This window comes from Saimiri boliviensis, chromosome 9 (assembly GCF_048565385.1).
Source record: "Saimiri boliviensis isolate mSaiBol1 chromosome 9, mSaiBol1.pri, whole genome shotgun sequence".
NCBI classification, from domain to species: Eukaryota; Metazoa; Chordata; class Mammalia; order Primates; family Cebidae; genus Saimiri; species Saimiri boliviensis.
In genome coordinates, this window is record NC_133457.1 from 105,379,902 (window position 1) to 105,399,918 (window position 20,017).

Sequence of the window (20,017 nt, forward strand, 5' to 3'; positions counted from 1 at the left end):
TTAAAATGGTTCTAAGGTCAAATACACAAAATGGCGTATTTGGAAAAACTAGCTTCTTTCCCTGTCACTTCCATCCTGTTCCCTAAAGGTAACCATTTAAAAGCAAAGTTTCTATTAGTTTTATCCTTGGTAGGGAAGGGACAGATAGCTACAAAGACACATAGCCTTTTAAGATAAATGCTAACATATGGTACAAACTTTTTCCACCTTATTTCCTGCCCCCCTTAACAATATATACAGGGTACAATTCCATAGCAGGATATAGTGATATTCTTCATTCTTTTTTCAAAGCTGAATATACCATAGTTTATTCAATTAGTCATCTATTGCTGACCAGTGAGTTGTGTAGTCTTTGGCTACTGCAATTAGTTGCTAGGCCTTCTTTCTCTATCTTTAGCAGTAGCAAATCTGTGACTGGGAGATGGTTAGATGAAAAATTCTGGAAATTAAGTGATCAAGGTAAGTAATATGGTTTATGAGACATTCAAGGGAATAATCTTATATGGCTATTATGTACTGACCCTGATTTTTTTTCTGGCTCATATGGTGTTGAGGGTAAATTACAAGAGGGAGTTGAAAAGTTCTGGGCAGAAGTCTGATAGAAGAGCCCTGCAGACACTGCTAATGGCCTTCGTGGCATACATCGCTCTTTCTTGCTCACTGCCAGAACCATGACTCTTGTACTCTTGTACAGGGCAGCAACATGTTCAACCAAAATCACTTCCAGCCTCCCAGGGTTGGCCAGGTAACACAGTCCTAGACAATAAGGTGTAATAGAGCCTCCTGAAGACACGTGCCAAAGCTCTGCTTTCCTGTAAAAACCAACATGCCTGCTTTCCTTATTTTTCCTTTCTGGGATGGAATCAAGAGGCTGTAAACCACACACACTGAGGGACAGTGGAGGAAAAAGACAGAAGGAACCTGGGACTCTGATGACACTATGAGGTCGTCTTACTAGTCCTCAACTGCCTACCTCTGGACTTCTTGTTAACAGAGGAAAATAAAGCCCTGTTTAGGAGAGCTGAGGCCACAAGCAGCTAAATTATACAGAAATAAACATGTTCTCTCCCAAGATGACTTACCTGAAGGACAACAGGGTGAGTCCCGTCACATTTAAGAGACTCCTGATTTTACAGTCAAACCTCAAACCATTCTTTATTTTCCTAAGAGAACTCACCCCCGCAAAAAAACACATGAGGTAGAGAAAGAAACATTCAGAAGCAGGGCCAGGAACTCAGATGAAGTCCGGAGGAAATGCATCAGCAAAGGTATAAATATAAAAACCTTGGAGTAAAACATAACTAGGGGGCAGTGGTGCTAAAATCCCCCACCCCTAACCTCTGGAGAAAGTTATAGAGCTCTAACCCTTTTTAGGCTTACAATTTGTTCTTTATTTTTTAATACATTTGGGGTGGACAAAAGCCAAAGAGAAATGAATAACGATGTTCTGACAATTAAAAAGAAACAGGCTGGGTGTTGTGGTTCTCACCCACCTTCCCAGCACCTTGGGAGTCTGACACAGGAGGACTCTAGAGGCCAGGGGTCTGAGACCAGCCTGGGCTGTCAACATGGCAAGACATGGCAAGACCCTGTGTGGGATTCAATAAATCTGTCAGACAAGTCAGTCAAGAACTGGCTGAGAACAGGAAGGGAAGATGAATTCACAGAATGGGAAAGGGGTGCTTTTGGAAAGGAGTTTTTTAAAAAAAGACACTGACAAAGAGAGGCAGCAGGGTACTCAAAAGGAACGTGACTCACTCTGGGACTGGTGCTGTGTAGTAAGTGCCTGTCCCACCCTGTGCTTCCGGGGTGCCACCTATTCACATTCTCACTCTACATGGTTATACTCTTTGTTCTCTCTGCCTGGAACATTCTTCCTTCTTATTCCATAATTTAAGATGTCATCTTCCTAGATCACTCTATCTAAACAGGGCACTCAATTCCCATCATTCTTTTTTTTTTTTGAGATGAAGTTTTGCTCTTGTCATCCAGGCTGGAGTACAATGGCACTATCTTGGCTCACTGCAACCTCCGCCTCCAAGGTTCAAGCATTTCTCCTGCCTCAGTCTCCCGAGTAGCTGGGATCACAGGTGCCTACCACCATGCCCGGCTAATTTTTGTATTTTTAGTAGACATGGGGTTTCACCATGTTGGCCAGGCTACTCTTGAACTCCTGACCTTAGGTGACTGCCTGCGTCAGCCTCCCAAAGTGTTGGAATTACAAGCATGAGCCACCACACTCGACCCCAACTCCCATCATTCTTATCCCTTTATTTTATTTTCTTTGCAGTAAATACTGCTCATCTGTAATTATCTTATTTTTCCTCATTTACTGTCTGCCTATCCCACTGAAATAAAACTGTCAGTCTAGCTCACCAGTGTCTCTCCAATACTTTATAGTAACACCTGGCATGTCCCAGTGTTCAAGAGGTAAGTCACTGAATAAATGACTACACAGGAGAGTATTTGTGTATACATTTACAAATTCTTACTTTCTCTTAGCAAAGAAAACTCAACAGGTGCAATCCTCCAAGCTCCAGACACAGACACAATCAAGAAACAGGGGGTGCAGGCATGAGTGGTGGCTCACTCCTGTAATCTCAGCACTTTGGGAGGCTGAGGTGGGTGGATCACTTGAGCTCAGGAGTTCAAGACCAGCCTAGGCAATAGAGTGAAACCTCTTCTCTACAAAAAATACAAAAATTAGCTAGGCATGGGCTTGTACCTGTGACCCAGCTATCTGAGAGGCTGAGGTAGGTGGAGGTTGCAGTGAACTGAGATTGAGCCACTGCACTCTAGCCTGGACAACATAGTGAGATCCTGTCTTCTAAAAAATAAAATAAAATAAAATAAAAAAGATAAGAAATAGGGGGTGCAAGCAACATGGTGGCAGCAGAGGAAGAGGCACAGGGGCCCAACAACTCTTCCCCACGGAGCAGTGTGGAAGGTTCCTAAGTCCTGCTTCTGGCAATCCTGGAAAGGGCCCTGGCTCCTCACACTGGACTCCCAATTCCTTTCCAAAATCCTGCAGACATGTAGCAGCTGCATTACCCTGTGGCTGTGCTCTTGGCCAGGACATCTGCTCCCACACTTTCTGAACTCTGCCTTCAGGGACCTTAGCGGCAGGAAGGATGTACTGTGCAGCCCATCACTGTTATCTTGAACCCTCTTCAACCCTAAGGAACTCTTGCCTCCAGGTGCAAAAACCCCCCCAGAGAGTAAGAAGCAGAGGTATCATGGAACAATGGAAGAGAAAGGTGCTTGTGGTCTCTGAGGGGGGGCATGAAACCATGTTTGCCGTTGCCCTCAGGGGTAGCAGCAACAGTGGCCTCCTCCTAATAAGAAGAAATAAGATAAAAACCCAGTTTTTCATTTCTATTTCCTTTTCAGGCTACTGTTACTGCCCTGTGCCACTTCTTAACCTTAGGTGTTATAGGAAACCTAGACAACACCTGCTGCTGCTGATGTGCCAGGACTAAATTAGAGCCTGTGTGTCTTCTGAATGATGGTGAGAAAAGGCGAACTGATACCTTTCCATTTTTTTACACACACTGATGCTAACACAGACATATTCAAGGTCTGAGAGCGGGTGTGGCACTTACCTGACTCTAGATAAGATCTCCCCATCAGGGGGATGTAAAAACTGGTTTTCCTTTGACAGTCCAGATAGAACAATAATATTGTTAAGATCTCTCAGTGCTAACTTTAATCGCTTTTGTTATTCCTAAGTAGTACCCAATTTCTAGCCTGCATCCTAATGAACTTGTGCCTCCATTTTCTGGAAAGCAAGAGGAGGAGAGGAGGATCTGGGAAGAGGAACACGATGATCTCAGTGTCCCAGTCTTTAGACTCTCTGGAGTAAATATTCTGTATTTATAACACATGGGTGCAAGGGCAAATGCCAAGGGGCATGGGAATGTCTGCTTGTGTGGGGAGTGTGCATCGTTTGGTGGACAGTCTCCAGCCCTCTTGCTTTTGGAAAAGCCCTCTTGCTCTCTTCCTCATCACACCAAGCAAGCAAGAATCTCGCTCCATCTCTGTGGGAGACACAGAACTTGGACCTTCCTCTATCACATCTTTTTTATAGCCCACCAATCCCACTCGCTACAGCCGCTCTTCTAGTCCCCCTGTCCTAAAACTGCTCCACATTTCTCAATTCTTTCATCTCTACCTAGACTGGCTAGACATTAAAAAAAATAAAGGATGATTCCTTCTGAGTTATAGAAATGTTCTCTCTCACACAGTAACCTTTTGCTGCATTCTCCATATGAGCTCCCACCCTGCATCTTTCACCTTGGATCTTCCATGGTGCTGGGCTTCTTCATTTCTTCATTCAGGCTGAGCAACAGAGGAAGTTCAGAAACTGACGCGACACACTAATAAAGTTCACACTATCTAATTTCAGTTTGGACTTCACTGCTATTCCTTAATTCATCTCTTGCCAGCGCCCTAACAGTGGACATTGAGAACAGCTACTCCAAAGCTTCTCCCTTCACCCAAGACCCTTATTCTGGATAGTCCCACCCAACTTCTCTGGTTGCTACACATACAGATCAGTCACTTCAGATGACTTTGCCTTCTCCAGTACGTTTGAACATTCACGTTCTTGCTTTTTCCATTGGCAGTGCCCCTATTCAATTGGCAATGTTTAGACATCGCCTAGGTGAAGCATGGTCATTCCAAAATCTTTGCTTCCAGCCATGACCTGTCACCAGCCCCATGCTTTCACTGATCCTCCTGGATATCCCTTCAGGCATGTCCAGCTGGCCATTCAACTTTGGTTTCCTGTGCCATTATTCTCCCAGGTGCCATATCTCACAGTCAGGTGAGCATCACAAAGAAGAAGAGAACTTGTGGTCTCTGAGGAGGACATGAAATCTGTAAGGGTTGGCAAAAATCTGCAAGGGCCTAATAGTAAATATTTTAGGTTTTATTGGCTATCGGGTCTCTGTTTTAACTACTTAACTCTGCCACTGTAACATGAAAGCAGCCATAGATAATATACATACAAATGGGTATGGCTATATTCCAATAAAACTATTTTTAAAAACAGGCAGCAGGCCAAAAGGCAATCACTTTCCACTCCTTAATCTGTATCATTGTGGTAAGTAGGTTTTTGATAGTGAGCTGATCAAACACTCATTTTTGTTTATTATTATTTTAGTGTTGAATGTGTTACTCCTTTAAAAATGGGTTATTCATTATATCTAGCAATTCATCTTCAGCCATCTTTTCACCACTAGAAAGAAGATGGTAAGCTAGCCATAATCAGAGGTTTTCTTTGAGGCTACATGTTGAACACAGTTTAGTTTATGATATATACCATGAAATATTTTCAGAGCCATCACTAATTTAATAATTTAAAGCATGAGTTTTCAGCTACTAGGCTGCTTTCTTCAAACAAAAGTTTATGTGGAAACTGATTAAATGATAAAGACAAAGGGCTGGGCACAGTGGCTCACACCTCTAATCCCACCACTATGGGAGGCTGAGGCAGGCAGACCACCTGAGGTCAGGAGTTTGAAACCAGCCTGGCCAACATGGTGAAACCCCACCTCTACTAAAAATACAAAAATTAGCCAGGCATGGTGTCAAGCCCCTGTAATCCCAGCTACTCTGGAGGCTGAGGCAAGAGAATCGCTTGAACCTGGGAGGCAGGGGTTAAGTCGAGATTGTGGCACTGCACTCTCCTCTGGGGGAACAGAGCGAGACTCTGTCTCCAAAAAAAAGAAAAAAAGAAAAAGAAAAAAGAAAAGTAGAAAAAGAAAAACAAAGTAGAACAACTCTGTGGGAGTGGGTGGGTAGGGAAGAAGCCCAGATACCCATCAGCTTCGTGCTCTCTTCCCTGCAACCCTGCTCTTGCAGCATCCCTAGAGTACTTCTTGAATCCTGTCAAAGAACAGCCTCCAAACTTCTTTTGATCAATCATCTGTATTATGAAAAAGGTTTTAAGCCACCCACCCACCCTCTTCTCCACATACCCATAACCCTAGTACTAGTAAATATCTCAAGGTACATACAATATACATTTAAGATGAAGTTCATCATTAATGATAATGGCTGTAAATCTACATTCCAGATGGTCTTATTGACAAGTTAGAATCTTTTTGGCTGACTTTGCGGCCCATATAGTTAGAGTGCCATTCTTTTTACTTTGAAACAGGGTTGACGGAATAATTCCAAACCAGATCCTGCCATTTTCTTGCTTGTTTATGTTAGCTTCTAAAAAAATGTTATTAACTCCAATCTTTGCAGTAATCTTTTAAAGCCACCTGTTATTTAGTATGGCTAAAACCAAAAATAGACTCCATAAAGCCAGTCAACTGGACACATATAAACTCTAAGGTGCTGCACTGTGTGGAAAGGAAAGGAACTGGTGAGGCTACCCCCATTGCCCATGTCACTCCATGGAACTTTCCTATCCCTCTGGGTTAACTAATTTACTATACATGAAATATGACCGTCTTAACCACCAAACCAAGTGAAAGTGCCCGAATCATCTACATATCAAGAATTAGAGAATTAGTCAAACTTAGTATCTTTCTTCATTTCTGATAATAATACTTACTAGTACTAGTTCTAGTCTATATCTGGAGGAGGCTACCACCGTGAAACATCATTTGATTTAATGGAAAGAACCACACTCTAATTAGTTGGAAGGATCAACATTTACTTTTCATTCAGTTTCACCCCTGATAAAGGCCCTAAGCCTGTCAACCAGCTGACACCATAGCATGGAGCATCACAGATGCTCTGTAGCCAAGTCAGGTCCTATCATGATGTTCTGGGATCCAGGGCAGCTAAGGTAAAGAGCAATCATCCTAGTGGTTACCTGCAAGTCATTTTGTGGGTTCCAGTCAGAATCAAATATGATGCAGGTATCAGCAGCTGTGAGATTGATCCCCAGGCCTCCCGCTCTGGTGCACAGAAGAAAGACAAAGCGGTCTGAATCTGGCTTACAGAACCGGTCGATGGCTGCCTGGCGCAGGTTTCCCCGTACTCGCCCATCAATTCGCTCATAGGTGTATCTGAGGGAACCCAAATGAACGAAAGCCCAGGCGTTAATCATGACTTCAATGGAGAACAGCACAAAATGCAGGAAGCTGTTGACTGATGGCCTTAAATCCCTCACTTCTTAATTCGGACCAAATGACAGCAGTCTAGAGGGAATCCCACCCCCTTCATATGCAGCAGGGCAGACACTTAAAACTGTATTGCAAAATGTCCCCCTTTCAAAACAAAACAAAACAAAGCAAAAAAAAAAAAAAAAAAAGCTGTAAACTAAGAAGGACTAGAATTAAATCATAAAATATTGATCCCCATAGCCCAAGCAACTTTTTCTCTCAAGTATTTCTCAATTTATACTTGTGCTAAATCTAATCATAAGACCAGGAAAAACAAACAAAGCCTTTCCCATCTACTTTGAGTAGTGCTCAGAAAAAGGACTCAGAGTTCTCATCAGTTCCCAGCTACTTTAGGGTAAACTGGAAATGGTAAGACAATTACACTGTGAGGCAGTCCTTTCATGTCACTCCTAGCTTACCAAGTTCCCCAATACTTTGGAGGTACAAAGCAAAACCTCCAAGTTTATAGCTGAAACCAAGGTCTTCTGGGCAGTACACTGCCAAGCATAAATCACAGTAAAGGTTTTTGAGGTGTGTGTGTGTGTGTGTGTGTGTGTGTGTGTGTGTGTGTGTGTTACAAGGGTGAAGAAACTGATGAATAGTTAGAGGAAAATAAAGTGAGAAAGTAAAGTTGAGTATCATTGAGAAAGCACATACCTGTGTGGAAAATCAAGAAATGGGGGTGGAATGCATGGTACAGGTAGGGTAAAAGAAAAGAGAATAACAAAAGAAACTTAAGGGAACATATTACTTATATCCATCTAGAGAGAAAACAGAAGAGACCTTTATGCTGGAGATCATGGAATTAACACAGAAGATAGAGCAGCAATCTGGACAGCTGCTGGGTGTCTTATTCTTTTATTTACCCCTGACGACATATGAATTAACAAGGGAGCTATTACTCTGGGCCCAATTTTGACCTATAAGCATGAACTGGTTGGTGAAGTAGAAGTAATAGGAACCATGTGAGAAAAGAACCAAATCACCCCAACCCAACAACAGTCAAGACCATCCTGGCAAAATCTTATCAGCAGCCCAGAATTGGGGAAACTAGATCTCTAAAACTTACAAAAATAAGCAGTAAGAGAGTAGATACTCTAGGGGCAGATAATTCAGTGTGAGGATGGCTTTGGAAGACTAAATTTGGCAATATGATCTTGACTTCCTTGAAGAAAAGAAAAAGCCACGTAAAGAAACCACCCAAGGAAATGCACGGGAAGAAATCCGACCAACTCAGACTTATAAGGCACATGTATAAAGCAAAGAAACAAGTCTGAAAATACCGTCTCCCGTTTACAAAGCCACAATGCAGCCATACTTAAAATTAAGGGTAGAGTTTGTTTGTTTCCTCTTTACTTAAAATTATAATACACTTGAGAATAATAAATGGGAACTACAAATGAAATGGGTGGTGGTGACTGGACTGTCATGAAGGTAGGCTAAAAAGATTTTGTGTCACAGACAAAGGCTGAATTAGATGTCTGAATTCTACAGATATATCACCATTATTCATAACGACCACAAGAATAATATCAGCAACAAGTTCTTAAGTGTCAGTTCTGTACGAAGCCCTGTGGTACATGCTTGGTATACATTATTACATTTAATTCTCACTGTAATCCTATGAGTTAGTTTCTGTGATCATCCTCATTTTATAATAAGGAAACCTAAAAAACAGAACAAAGTAAAAATTCACACAAGTAAAATATCTTACTTAGTCATCTAGCTGGAAATGGTAAGCTAAAAGGTGATAAGTGAGTTGAACCCACATCCATTTGACTTATGGCTTTCACACTGTACCTTTTATACTGTACCTTACATTTCAATGCAGTAGGACAGAAAGGTTTTCCTAAACACTTAAGAAGAGAAATGGAGAATACATAAGGGACACTCGTAAACTTTGGAAGCTTATAACTCTAACAGGAGGTGGAAACAGAAACTATAACTTGTTATCAAAATGATTCCGATAAATCAATGCTCAGATGACCCGTAACAGTTACAGAAGTTTAGCCACGTATGTGATGCAACAGAGGAAGCACAATACTCAGAGTCAAAAAAGTAGGGTTGAGATTCAATTAAAGAACAGCCATTTAGCCCCTCTCCACCCTCCACCGCCATCACACATATGAATGATTAATGCTGCAGGAACAGACTCCATGTTCTTCAAAAAGACACCCGTAGTCATCAGATGAGAGTTAGATACCACATGGATTAGAGTGAGGCTGGGCATTAGCCTAGCCTTAAGGGGGAGGGGAAATCAATACACAGTGATGATACAGCTCAGCCATCACCTAGAGAAAAAGTTCCCATAAAATTAGGTAAGTGTTTTTTGTCTATTATAATGTAACAATACTTTTAGAACTTTTAAAACAAGATGAATGGAATAATTATCTTTCTATCACTTGTTTAGTTTTGAGGGAGTGCTCTCAAAGAACACAAAACTTAAAAAAAAATAATTGAATTATTTGAACTTAGCCCTCACTTCTGAGCCAGATCCTCTGGCCATGCCCTCATTCTTGTATGAGCGTCTGGCATGAAATTAAACGGGAATAAAACCAAACTGACAGCTGGAGAGGCAAAGAGGCTCAAGAACAAAGAAAACCTTGAGGGCTAGTAAGTCTGAATGAAGAAATTAGACATCATAAAATTTTCCACTCTGAACTTCAGCACAGCAATTAACCCTCTGCAAAAACTGTATTTTTAACAAGATCCCTAGGAGTTGATATGGTTCAAACTGTAATTCTGAGTCACTATCAAATACTATGTATCAGCAAGCAGCAGGTGGAACTCTGTAAAAACCTCTGTGTGACTGGCCAGGAGACTGGTAGGGAGTGGCGTGACATGTTTTTGGCACAAGAAATGTTGACTTTAGAAAGTCCTAAAGGGAAATGAACAACTTTCTGGTCTCCTAGGAATAATCAACTGGAAAACATGAAGAGTTAATTAGAAAAAATAAAAACAAAACAGAAAAACACAAAAAACCATTCACAACAGCTACAAACATATAAAATACTTAGGATTTAATTCACTAAGAAATATGATGAATTGGTAACATAACACTGAGGGGCCATGCTTTGTTCACCGTTATGTCTATAATTTCTAGCATAATGCAGACACTTTATTTACTGAGGCAGTAATGTATATGAAGGACCCAAGTTAAGTGTAGTGAAAAGCATGTTCTTTGATTTTGCCAAGATGTCAGCCTAAAAAAAAAAAATTGGCCGGGCTCAGTGGCTCACACCTGTAATCCCAGCACTTTGAGAGGCCAAGGCGGGTGGATCACGAGGTCAAAAGAGTGAGACCATCCTGGCCAACATAGTGAAACCCTGTCTCTACCAAAAACACAAGAATTAGCTGGGTGTGGTGGCACATGCCTGTAGTCCCAGCTACTTGGGAGGCTGAGGGAGGAGAATCACTTTAACCCAGGAGGTGCAGGCTGCAGTAGCCAAGACCACGCCACTGTACTCCAGCCTGGCGATAGAGCAATACTCTGTCTCAGAAGAAAAAAAAAAAAAAAAAAAAAAAAAAGCTAAAAATATCCCAACATATGGATATAGGTATACATAAACAGGTAAATGTGTATGTATGTATACATACATCTATACATACGCACACATTTTTCTGGAGTTAGGGGCTGGAGGAGACAGAGACAGATAAATAAGCCAGGCATGGTGGCTCACTCTTGTAACCCCAGCGATTTGGGAGGCCAAGGCAGGAGGATCACTTGAGGCTAGGAGTTCAAGACCAGCCTGGGCAACATAGTAGGACCTCACCTCTACAAAAAAGAAAGAAAAATTAGGCATGGCATGTGTTTTATAGTCCTAGCTACTCAGGAAGATTAAGCGGGAGGACTGCTTGAGCCCATGAGGTCAAAGCTGCAGTGAGCTATGATTATGTCACTGTACTCTAGCTTAGGAGACAGGGCAAGACCCTGTCTCAAATAAATAAATAAATAAATAAATAAATAGAATTGTGAAGTTCAACTGGAATACTTAATGTGCAAAGGAATAAAACTACTGATCAAAACAATGGAATGGCTAGACATATATTCAATATATATATTATCTTCCTATATTTTATATTTCACAGATCGAATTTTATGAGTGAGGGAAATAGACAAAAATTAGAAAATTCAATATATTTGGAAATAAATGAAAATCATACTTTCATTGTATGCCATTTACCAAAATCACAGAAGGGCTAAAGACTTAAACTAAAAAAGAAAATAAAAAATCCAGTTAAAGATTATGAATTAACATATACATTTAATTCTTTGACCTCTCCAAACATCTAGTAAAATGATTAGTAAAGTACTTTTTACAAAAGGTATAATCCCTTCCCCAAATAAATCCACCAAAGAACAGAAGTGATAAAATTCTGGAAGCTAGAGAGTCGTATTTAATTTGAAGAAGGCAGAATGCCGGGTAAGACACAAACTAATTTAATAGTGCAGAACACCTGAAGGGATCAGACATTGGTGGCACTAGGTACCCCTGAAAGCGTGGACGCAAAGAGTGTAAAAACAGGAAAACTGGTAGAATATTTGCTCCAGTATTTACTTAGCCCCTAGATCACCTACCTTGCCTTGAAGAGGGTAAAATAAAGGATCTTTATCCTTCTACTCTAGAAGATACTAACCACAGTTAAAAGTGAATGTACCATACTGAAAAGGATAAGAGAGACAAGTGATGTTGAGACCCCTTACTTTCTCAATCCCACCCCCCACCAATTAACTCTAAATACAGTCAAGTTTCCACCTATTGGCAGGGGAGAGTAAGAGGAATAAGACCTCAAAATGCTGCTATACAAGAGTCCCCAATGAAAATGGCCCAGCCAGATGCACAGTGCTCACATATGGAAGTGAAGTGCACAATCCACAAACCTTGCTCACATACTCAGAGCTTCTGGTTGGCTCCACAGTGTCCCTCATCTGATGGCCTAAGATACCAGATGTGAGGCTGATATGAAACACACAGCTTCTGCTTCTGGTAAGGAGGAGCAAGGTCCTAACACACCAACCCTCTAGCAAATGATAAATTCAGTACAAATGATAAAAAACAAAACAAATGAACAGAAAAACCTACCTGAGGGCACTGGAGAGTTAACAAAAGCAGACAGATCTTGGAGAAGAACAGAAATTCCTGGTTTTGGCCAGAGGGGAGGCCACAATTATGGTGGCCAGCTGTTGGTCAGCTATAATTGATAAAAGCTGTCTTTCTGACACACATCAAGGGAAGGTGCCTGGGGCAACTAAGACTGCCAGAGAGTGAGAGGGGATCCCCAGAAAGCAGCAAGACTGAGATGGGAACCCCAAACTCTGGGTATAAACTCTTCCCAAGTTTCTGACTGATTTCTGACTCACATTTGCTCAGGGCTGACAGTGGTAGTCTGAAATGGGAGCTACTATCTATCAGAGACATTGACAGAATTTGCACTTTGAGCATAATCTAGTTAACTGTTTCCAAATAAAACCCATCAACATCTTCAGAGCAATATAACAGAACCCTAAATCTCTAGAACATAATATTAACTAGGTCTAGGGAAAACCTCAAGCTATTCTCATTCTCAAAGGAACAGACAATTAACAGATATCAAACCTACAATGTTATAATTCAGACAAGAACTTTAAAGCTGCTATTATACTCATGCTTACTGAAGTCAAGGAGTGTTAAGTAATGAATGAAAGGATAAGAAAACTCAGCAGAGAAACAAAACATTAATAAAGAACCAAATGGAAATTTTAGAACTAAGAGATAAATAAAGTATTGAGTGTGCTTAATAAGCATGATGGAGATGACAAAGAAAAGAGTCAGTGAACTTCAAGACAGATGAAAGAGAGAGAAAAAAATGAAACAAAAGTAGAGCCCATGGACTTGTGTGGAATCTCTCAAGGTCAAATAAATAGGTAATTAGAGTCTCACAAAGAACCAAGAGAATGGAGCAAAAAGAAAAAAGAAATTGAAGAAATAATAATTAAAAGCTTCCCAAATTTGATGAAAGACATACATTTACAAATCCAAGAAGCTCAGTAAGCAAGATGAATCCCAGATATCACAGTTAAACTGCTAAAAACAAAAAATTAAAAGAAAATCTTAGAAGTAGCCAGAATACACCAATGCATTGCACAGAGGGCAGCAGCAATGTGAACGACTGCAGAACTTCTCATGAGAAACCATGGGGGCCAGGGCACAGTGGACTAACACTGTAAAGAGCTGAAGGGGGAAGAAAAGGAAAAGAAGTCAATCTAAAATTCCAATATGAAAGACAGATATAAACAAATGGGAAAAAATATGACTTAGAGAAAACAGCTGAAAATTTTAAAAATTCTATCATGGTAAGCCTTAGAAAGACAGGAGAATAAATTGTACTTGTGAAATAACTGGTGACATAAAAATGGAAAAATTACAAAAAATGTTCTATGAAATTTAAAAATATAATTATAATGAAAGATAAAGTCAAGAAAACTTCCCAGAATGTGAACTTAGATTTCAGAATCTACTGAGTATCCAACACCAGTGAAGTAGCTCATTGTAAAATTTCATAGGACTGGGGACAAAGAGAATACATACAAACTTCTAAAAAGAACAAACATAAGACATACACAGACTAAGAATCCTAAAAGTTTTGAACTTCTCAATGGCAACCCTGGACACTAGAAGACTGGGTTAACACCTTCAAAATTCTGTGGGGAAAATAATTTACAACCTAGAATCTCAGATCCTGTGAAAAGATTCCTTAAGAGTGAGGGCAGAGTAAAACATTTTCAGACAATGTCTCAAAATGTACTTATCATTCGCCCTTTCTCGGGAGGTTCCTGGAAGAGGTGTTCTAACATGGAATCCACCAACAAGAAGATCTGATTTAAGAGGAAAAAAAACCAAAGTTGTCAGCCTGAGAAAGAAGGCAGATCATAGCTGACAACTGTGTACTCTGTGGAGAACAGCAACAGGCCAGGGAGGAACAGGTCAGGAGGGCTCAGAAGGTCTGGCCTGAACAAGAGGAAACTGACTTGTTAGAACATAACCAGAGGAGATTTAGACAATCAGGGTAAAGTTTGCTGCTGAATTATAATAGGTGTATAGAAAAATAAGGCATCAAAAAGGTAATTTTTAGTTTCAGAGAAAATAAAAATTGTATAAGAATGAAAAGTAAATAGCACATGACATAGCTCAGCCATAATTTAGCATTTTCATAAGTCATAATAAACTACGAATACTAACCTAACTCAAAGTATTATGTAGCATACTGGGAAGATGAGAAAACAGGAAGTTGTATATGTGACGGAATGAAGAGCAGTGAAAGAAGGCTAAACATTCATCTTCCTCAGTGAGAAGAGATAATACCTAAAACTGAAAAGCATCAAGAAATTACAACTAATAGCATTATTTAGATACTGCTATAAATACCAAAAGAAATGCATAAAGAGTTGAAAGCAAATGCTTCTGGGAAATGAGAAACTGGGGGAAGGTAGAGAGTAAATTAGGAAACAATTTTTCATAAAGAATGATATGGCTATTTAAATTATGTGCACATACAACTTTAATGAACATAAAAACTAAACTAAAAAGAGAAAGGCAATGATTAAGGCCAGAAGAACCCTGTTGGATGCAGCTTGGGTGAAGAAGCCATAAAAAATGAAAAGAAGAGCTGGGTTTGGTGGTGGTGTGCCTATAATCCAGCTACTCAGGAGGCTGGGATGGGAGGAAATACAGTGATTGAGTCCCTATATTTCATCTTAGGTGACAGAGCAAGACACTGTCTCAGAAAAAAAGAAAAAAATATAACTTCAGAATATTTGTATGGTCTCACGGTTAGGATGAGAGAGAAATGTAATTCCCACACAGAATCCAAAAGAGAAGCCCTTTAAAGCACATTAATTTAAGCTTCAGTTTAGGCATAAATAAGGATGTAAGTTTAAAGTGGTTTTAAGACAAAGATTTGACTGTTATAAAATTTAGGACATCAAAAAAAATGAAAACCTACACTCATAAATAAAATTAAAAAATAAAAACAACACTGGGGAAAGTTTCTGTGACATATTCTCAAGTAAACAAATAATTCTTACAAATTAATAAACAAAAAGTCAAAGACCAAGAGAAAATGCAGGAAAAACATGAATATGCAATCATCTACAAAATAAAATATAAATAATAAATATTTAAAAAATTTCATTCTTATTAGTAATTACAACCACAAATTAAAATAAGAGAACATAATTTTGGATTACTGAATTACCAAAGATTAAGAAGTAAAAACAATATTGATGAGAATATGAAAAAGAGCATTCCTATGTGATTATTTCTGAAAGAATACAAATAAAACATTCTTAACTAGAGGACATTATGGAAATACTGAGTGTATGAAATGTTTTAAAAAATGTGCACTGATATTTATCCTAAAGAAATAACCTAAAACATTTACAAGTACTTTAAAGGAATATTCATTTATAGAGTCCCTTAAAATGCTGAAAAGTTGAAAACATTTAAAGTAGAGTATCATGTAGATCATTAACACTTTGTTGTAGAAAAATAACTAAAAAATTTTCAAAATAAGTAAGAAATGAGAGTTACAAAGTACAATGTAGAACAACACTGCAATTCAAACAAATAAAGTTAAACATATGTATATGGAAAAAAACAGACTGAAAAGGTAAACTCCCAAGCATGAATGGGAAGTTGTGCAGGTGGTAATGTTATATATATGCTTCTGCATTTTCAAGAGAAAGTATAATCTTAAGTAATTTGAACGGAAAATGCGCAGTAAGTAATAAAGAGAAAATAGCATAAAAGAGAGCTAAATAAAGACTTCTATACTTACCAATAGTCTGTTATATATACCACTACTCATTTTGGGGGTTCTTTCAAAAAATCTGCAAACTAATAGTTGTATGTATTTTGAAGAGTAAGATAACCTAAGAAGCAGTGCTCTGGCAATGGGTTCTTAATCTACAGTGAATTGAAAGCTACAAAACTGCTTTACAAGTTTTGATTTATTCATGTAATATGAGTCTCAAAAATCCTTTACTTAGAAATCTCTCTTACAGAGCTCTGAGGAATTATTTTGTTGTCTAATCAGACTTCAAAGATTTATTTATGTTACATTAAATGTCAACATACTCATAGTTTAATTTGTCATTTCTTTTAATCCTCTTTCTATAAAGTACATGTAATGTATAAGGGCAAACAGAACATTAAGTAAGAACATCTGTTAAGACACCTGAGATTTGCTATGAAAACAAGATTTTCTTTAGACTTAGCAATGCCTAGGCTACCAGTTTCTATGATCTTGGAAAGTCTTTTATCATTAAGAATGAATTTTTAAAAACTCATTTATCATCTTCAGGTCACTGATGTGTCACAAAGACTGAAAATCTAAGGTACTGCATATGAGATAACAAATGTAATTCCCACACAGAATCCAAATAACAGAATAAAATTTAGATTCAAGGAATTATAAGAGTATGAACAAGAAAATAAATTGGGATGCCATAGTCAGTGCATCATATAACCTTAGAGGGCTTGCTGAAAAAGGACATAAAATATCCCCAAATTCTTTTCTCTGTGAGTTGCCAGCTTATGCTCTTTTAGAATTTGATATAGTGATGATTTCTGGGATATATTTCTTTCACCATTATTAAGGAACAAAATGTAAATACATTATTTTAGCCCTTCCTAATGCTATTTGAATTGTTTCTTCCATCTAAAGTGAATAGAGATAAATACGTAAAAAATTTTTTTTAAGCAAAGCAAGGATTCTACATATCATAGGCCATGAAATTTACTCTCAACAGTTAAATTTGAGTCTATTTGGTCATAAAATTTAACTCTGAATTTCAGCCAAACTTTAAAAGGAGCTACCTTTTCTCCATTTTTGAATGTTTTCTTGTGTTTAAACAACATTTCTGAATGGATCAAACAGATAGCAAAGAAAAGGAACTGTCCTGGTGTTGAATACAGGGCTTTCACATGAGTCTCACCTTCTCTGGATGAGGTAATCTTCCAGAATGTCGAGGCAGCGCACCATCTGGGAGAAGATGAGTACCTTGTGGCCACCTGCAATCAGCTTGGGGAGTAGTTTATCAATCAGCACAAGCTTCCCTGCTGCCTGAATCATGGCCTGCAGCTGAAAGTCAGGGGCATCAGGGCTGTGGGTTTTTCGGAAATCTTCTAGAATTTTCTCCTCTGCTCCTGAAAAGGAATGGAACAAAACTATTCCTTGAACAGAATATAAGGATAAAGGTTGTACTCTGCTTTATAGATCCTGGGAAAAATGAAGTGAATTCTTAGGTCCTAGACCAGCAGTCCAGTGAGGAAATGCTGAGTGTGCTCTTTGGTCTGTGCCTTCAGCAGAGGGATCTGCAGTGGCAGCAGAAGAGAACGCAGGTGCTCCACTCTCCTGGGAAGTCTCACAAGTAGAGAGAGGATCTGAGATACTAAGTCCTAAGCTGACTCACCCAAGTAAAGAAACCTTCCCAGACAAGAAGGACCTTCATACCTCTTGACATCACAAAGACAATTAAGAGAATCCAGGCCACACTTTGATTTTAAAATTTCTCAAAAAGTTTCATTGTAAAAAAAATCCTCCCAATATTTTTTTCTAACAGTTTGGTTAATTGCTAATTTGTCTGCAGAGAGTTTTAATCTTATTGCAGCATTTTCGCTCATTCAACTAAGTAACATATTTCCCCATCCCCAAGTAGAAAGTATGGGCCAAGCTTTGAGCAAATAAAGGCAGCAAACCAGGGAGTGATATCCATCTTCTGCCAGGCAGAGTACATGCTGCGAGGCAGTGTGTTGGCAGAAGTTAAGTTCAATCCTTGGCTTTTGGTCCTTAGTAGCTACACTGCTTAGGCAAATCCATCAAGCTCTCTGAATCTCAGTTTTATACTCTGTATTAAGGTGAGAATGCATACGTCCTAGCACATAATGAAAATTCAACACGAGTTATCTGATTATCATTAGTTTCTGGCAGAGGCCATGGCAGTCCTGAGTTACTTCCTAGTGCCCCTGACTCACCATTGATCAGGTAGGGATGGTTACAGCACTTCCTCAGCTCCATCATGGTATTGATGAGATTGGGCATGTTGTGCTGATTTGCCCCCTTGGTCAGGAAGGAAAAATTCTTCTCCAGGATGGCACGGTAGTACTTTTTCTGGATATTGGTCAGTTCCACCTCAATGATCGTCTCTTGTTTGGGAGCAAGGTTCTTTTCCACATCATCTTTCAGCCGCCGAAGCATCATTGGTTTTAGAATAGACTGCAATTTCTTTACCTGTCCAGGGAAATGAGACCTATTTACCTGCCTCAATCCTGATTTAATGATTATGGGGGTATTCCAACCTTCACTATAATTTCTTGAACATTTAGGCATAGTGCGTGGTAGTAGACTAAAAGAAAGATCATGATAGATACCTGAAAATGGGGAGTTTATAATAGTACTGAAAGGAAATAAGGGATATGATTTTAATTCATAAGCAATTACTGAGAATCTAATGGCACTCTCAGAAGATAAAAAAGGGAGAAAGATATAAAAGATAGTACTTAGTCTTTAGGCTGGAGAAAACACGTCTGTCATTCTTTCTTTTATACACACACCACATGCACAGTAATTACCTGAAGAATATTTTAAATTATATTAGAAGGTGAGTGATACAAGGGGAACTTAGATGCTGAGAGAACAGAGTAAGAAGTAGAGATGATCTGGAAAAGAATTCCTCCTATAACTTTAAGTAAAAAAAGCAGCATACATGTTTGGGTGTAGCAGTATGTTAAGAATTATTATTATAGGTGACATCTATTCTATCATGGAATCTGTCACATCAGGGGGACTTTAAGTCTGAATGTGTTCTTTGCTATGATTTGTCTATTCTTCCCCTAAGAGCACAGGCCTGGACAGCAGATCTTTACGCAACTGGCTGCACCAGCAAGGTGACTTGTTCTCCATCCCAGTGAGACAATGACAGACTAAGGGATTCAAAGTCAAAGTACCTGAGTTAACCTGGAGCTAAAACATGATGCTGGTAAGATTTACTCTGATGGAAAAACAAAATAAGGGAAGATGAAATGCAAAAGAAATCAAGTTTCAAGTCAGAAAGGGCTGTTCAAACATTTTAAAAGGGGTAGACTCTGCATAAGTAAGTTGCGTGCTGCGGCAATGCTTCCTGAAGAAATATAAAGTGACTTACAGAGAGTGATTTAGAAGAGTTTACAAAAGCAGATTTTAGACACTGATGAATATACTTTATTTTGGAAACAGATGCTTTCTAGAACTTTTATTTACTGTGTTTTAAAATACAGACATCTCAGAGAAGCAGAGATTAGAATGATGGTTACCGGGGACTAGGGTGGGGTGGGGTGGGGTGGGGTGGGGCGGGGTGGGGTGGGGAGTTGGAAGATATTGTGCAAAGGATACAAAATTTTAGTTAGATAAGTTGAATAAGTTCAAGAGATCTACTGTACATATGGTGACTACAGTTAATAACAATATACAGTATTTCTGAAGACTGCTGAGAGTGGATTTTGAACGTTCCCACAAAAAGCATGCGCTAATGAGCTCCATCTAGTCATTTCAAAACATATTGTACATGATATATATTTTTGCCAATTAAAAAATACAGAAATCCTAAAAATTTAAAAATAATTATGTTATATATAAATATTTAAAATATCAAATAAAATACTTGATGTTATTTTTACAGTTTTCTCTTACCTAACTCCAGTCTTAAACTTAACCTTTTTATGAGACCTTTATTTTATCAACCAAGGGTATTTAGAAATCTAATCCCCCATATGGGTATAAGAACCTAAAGGGAAAAGACACAGCTAGCTGATTGTTAAAGATAGGGACAAATGTCAATCTGCCACATGCTGGGTTCAGCTTTTGCCCTTCACTTG

The 20,017-nt window shown here is 39.0% G+C and overlaps 1 protein-coding gene across 2 annotated transcripts in view; it reads right to left on the reverse strand.

The window, feature by feature from the left end:
- The window catches only part of CHD6 (chromodomain helicase DNA binding protein 6), a 188,755-nt gene that overhangs the window by 52,058 nt on the left and 116,680 nt on the right, over positions 1-20,017 (reverse strand). For both annotated transcript variants that reach the window (XM_039479415.2, XM_074406545.1), the window contains 3 exons: positions 18,140-18,395; positions 17,101-17,311; positions 6,833-7,028 (listed from right to left, as the gene is read on the reverse strand). In XM_039479415.2, the coding sequence (XP_039335349.2) occupies positions 6,833-7,028; positions 17,101-17,311; positions 18,140-18,395 (663 nt within the window). The remainder of the gene's footprint in view (positions 1-6,832; positions 7,029-17,100; positions 17,312-18,139; positions 18,396-20,017) is intronic.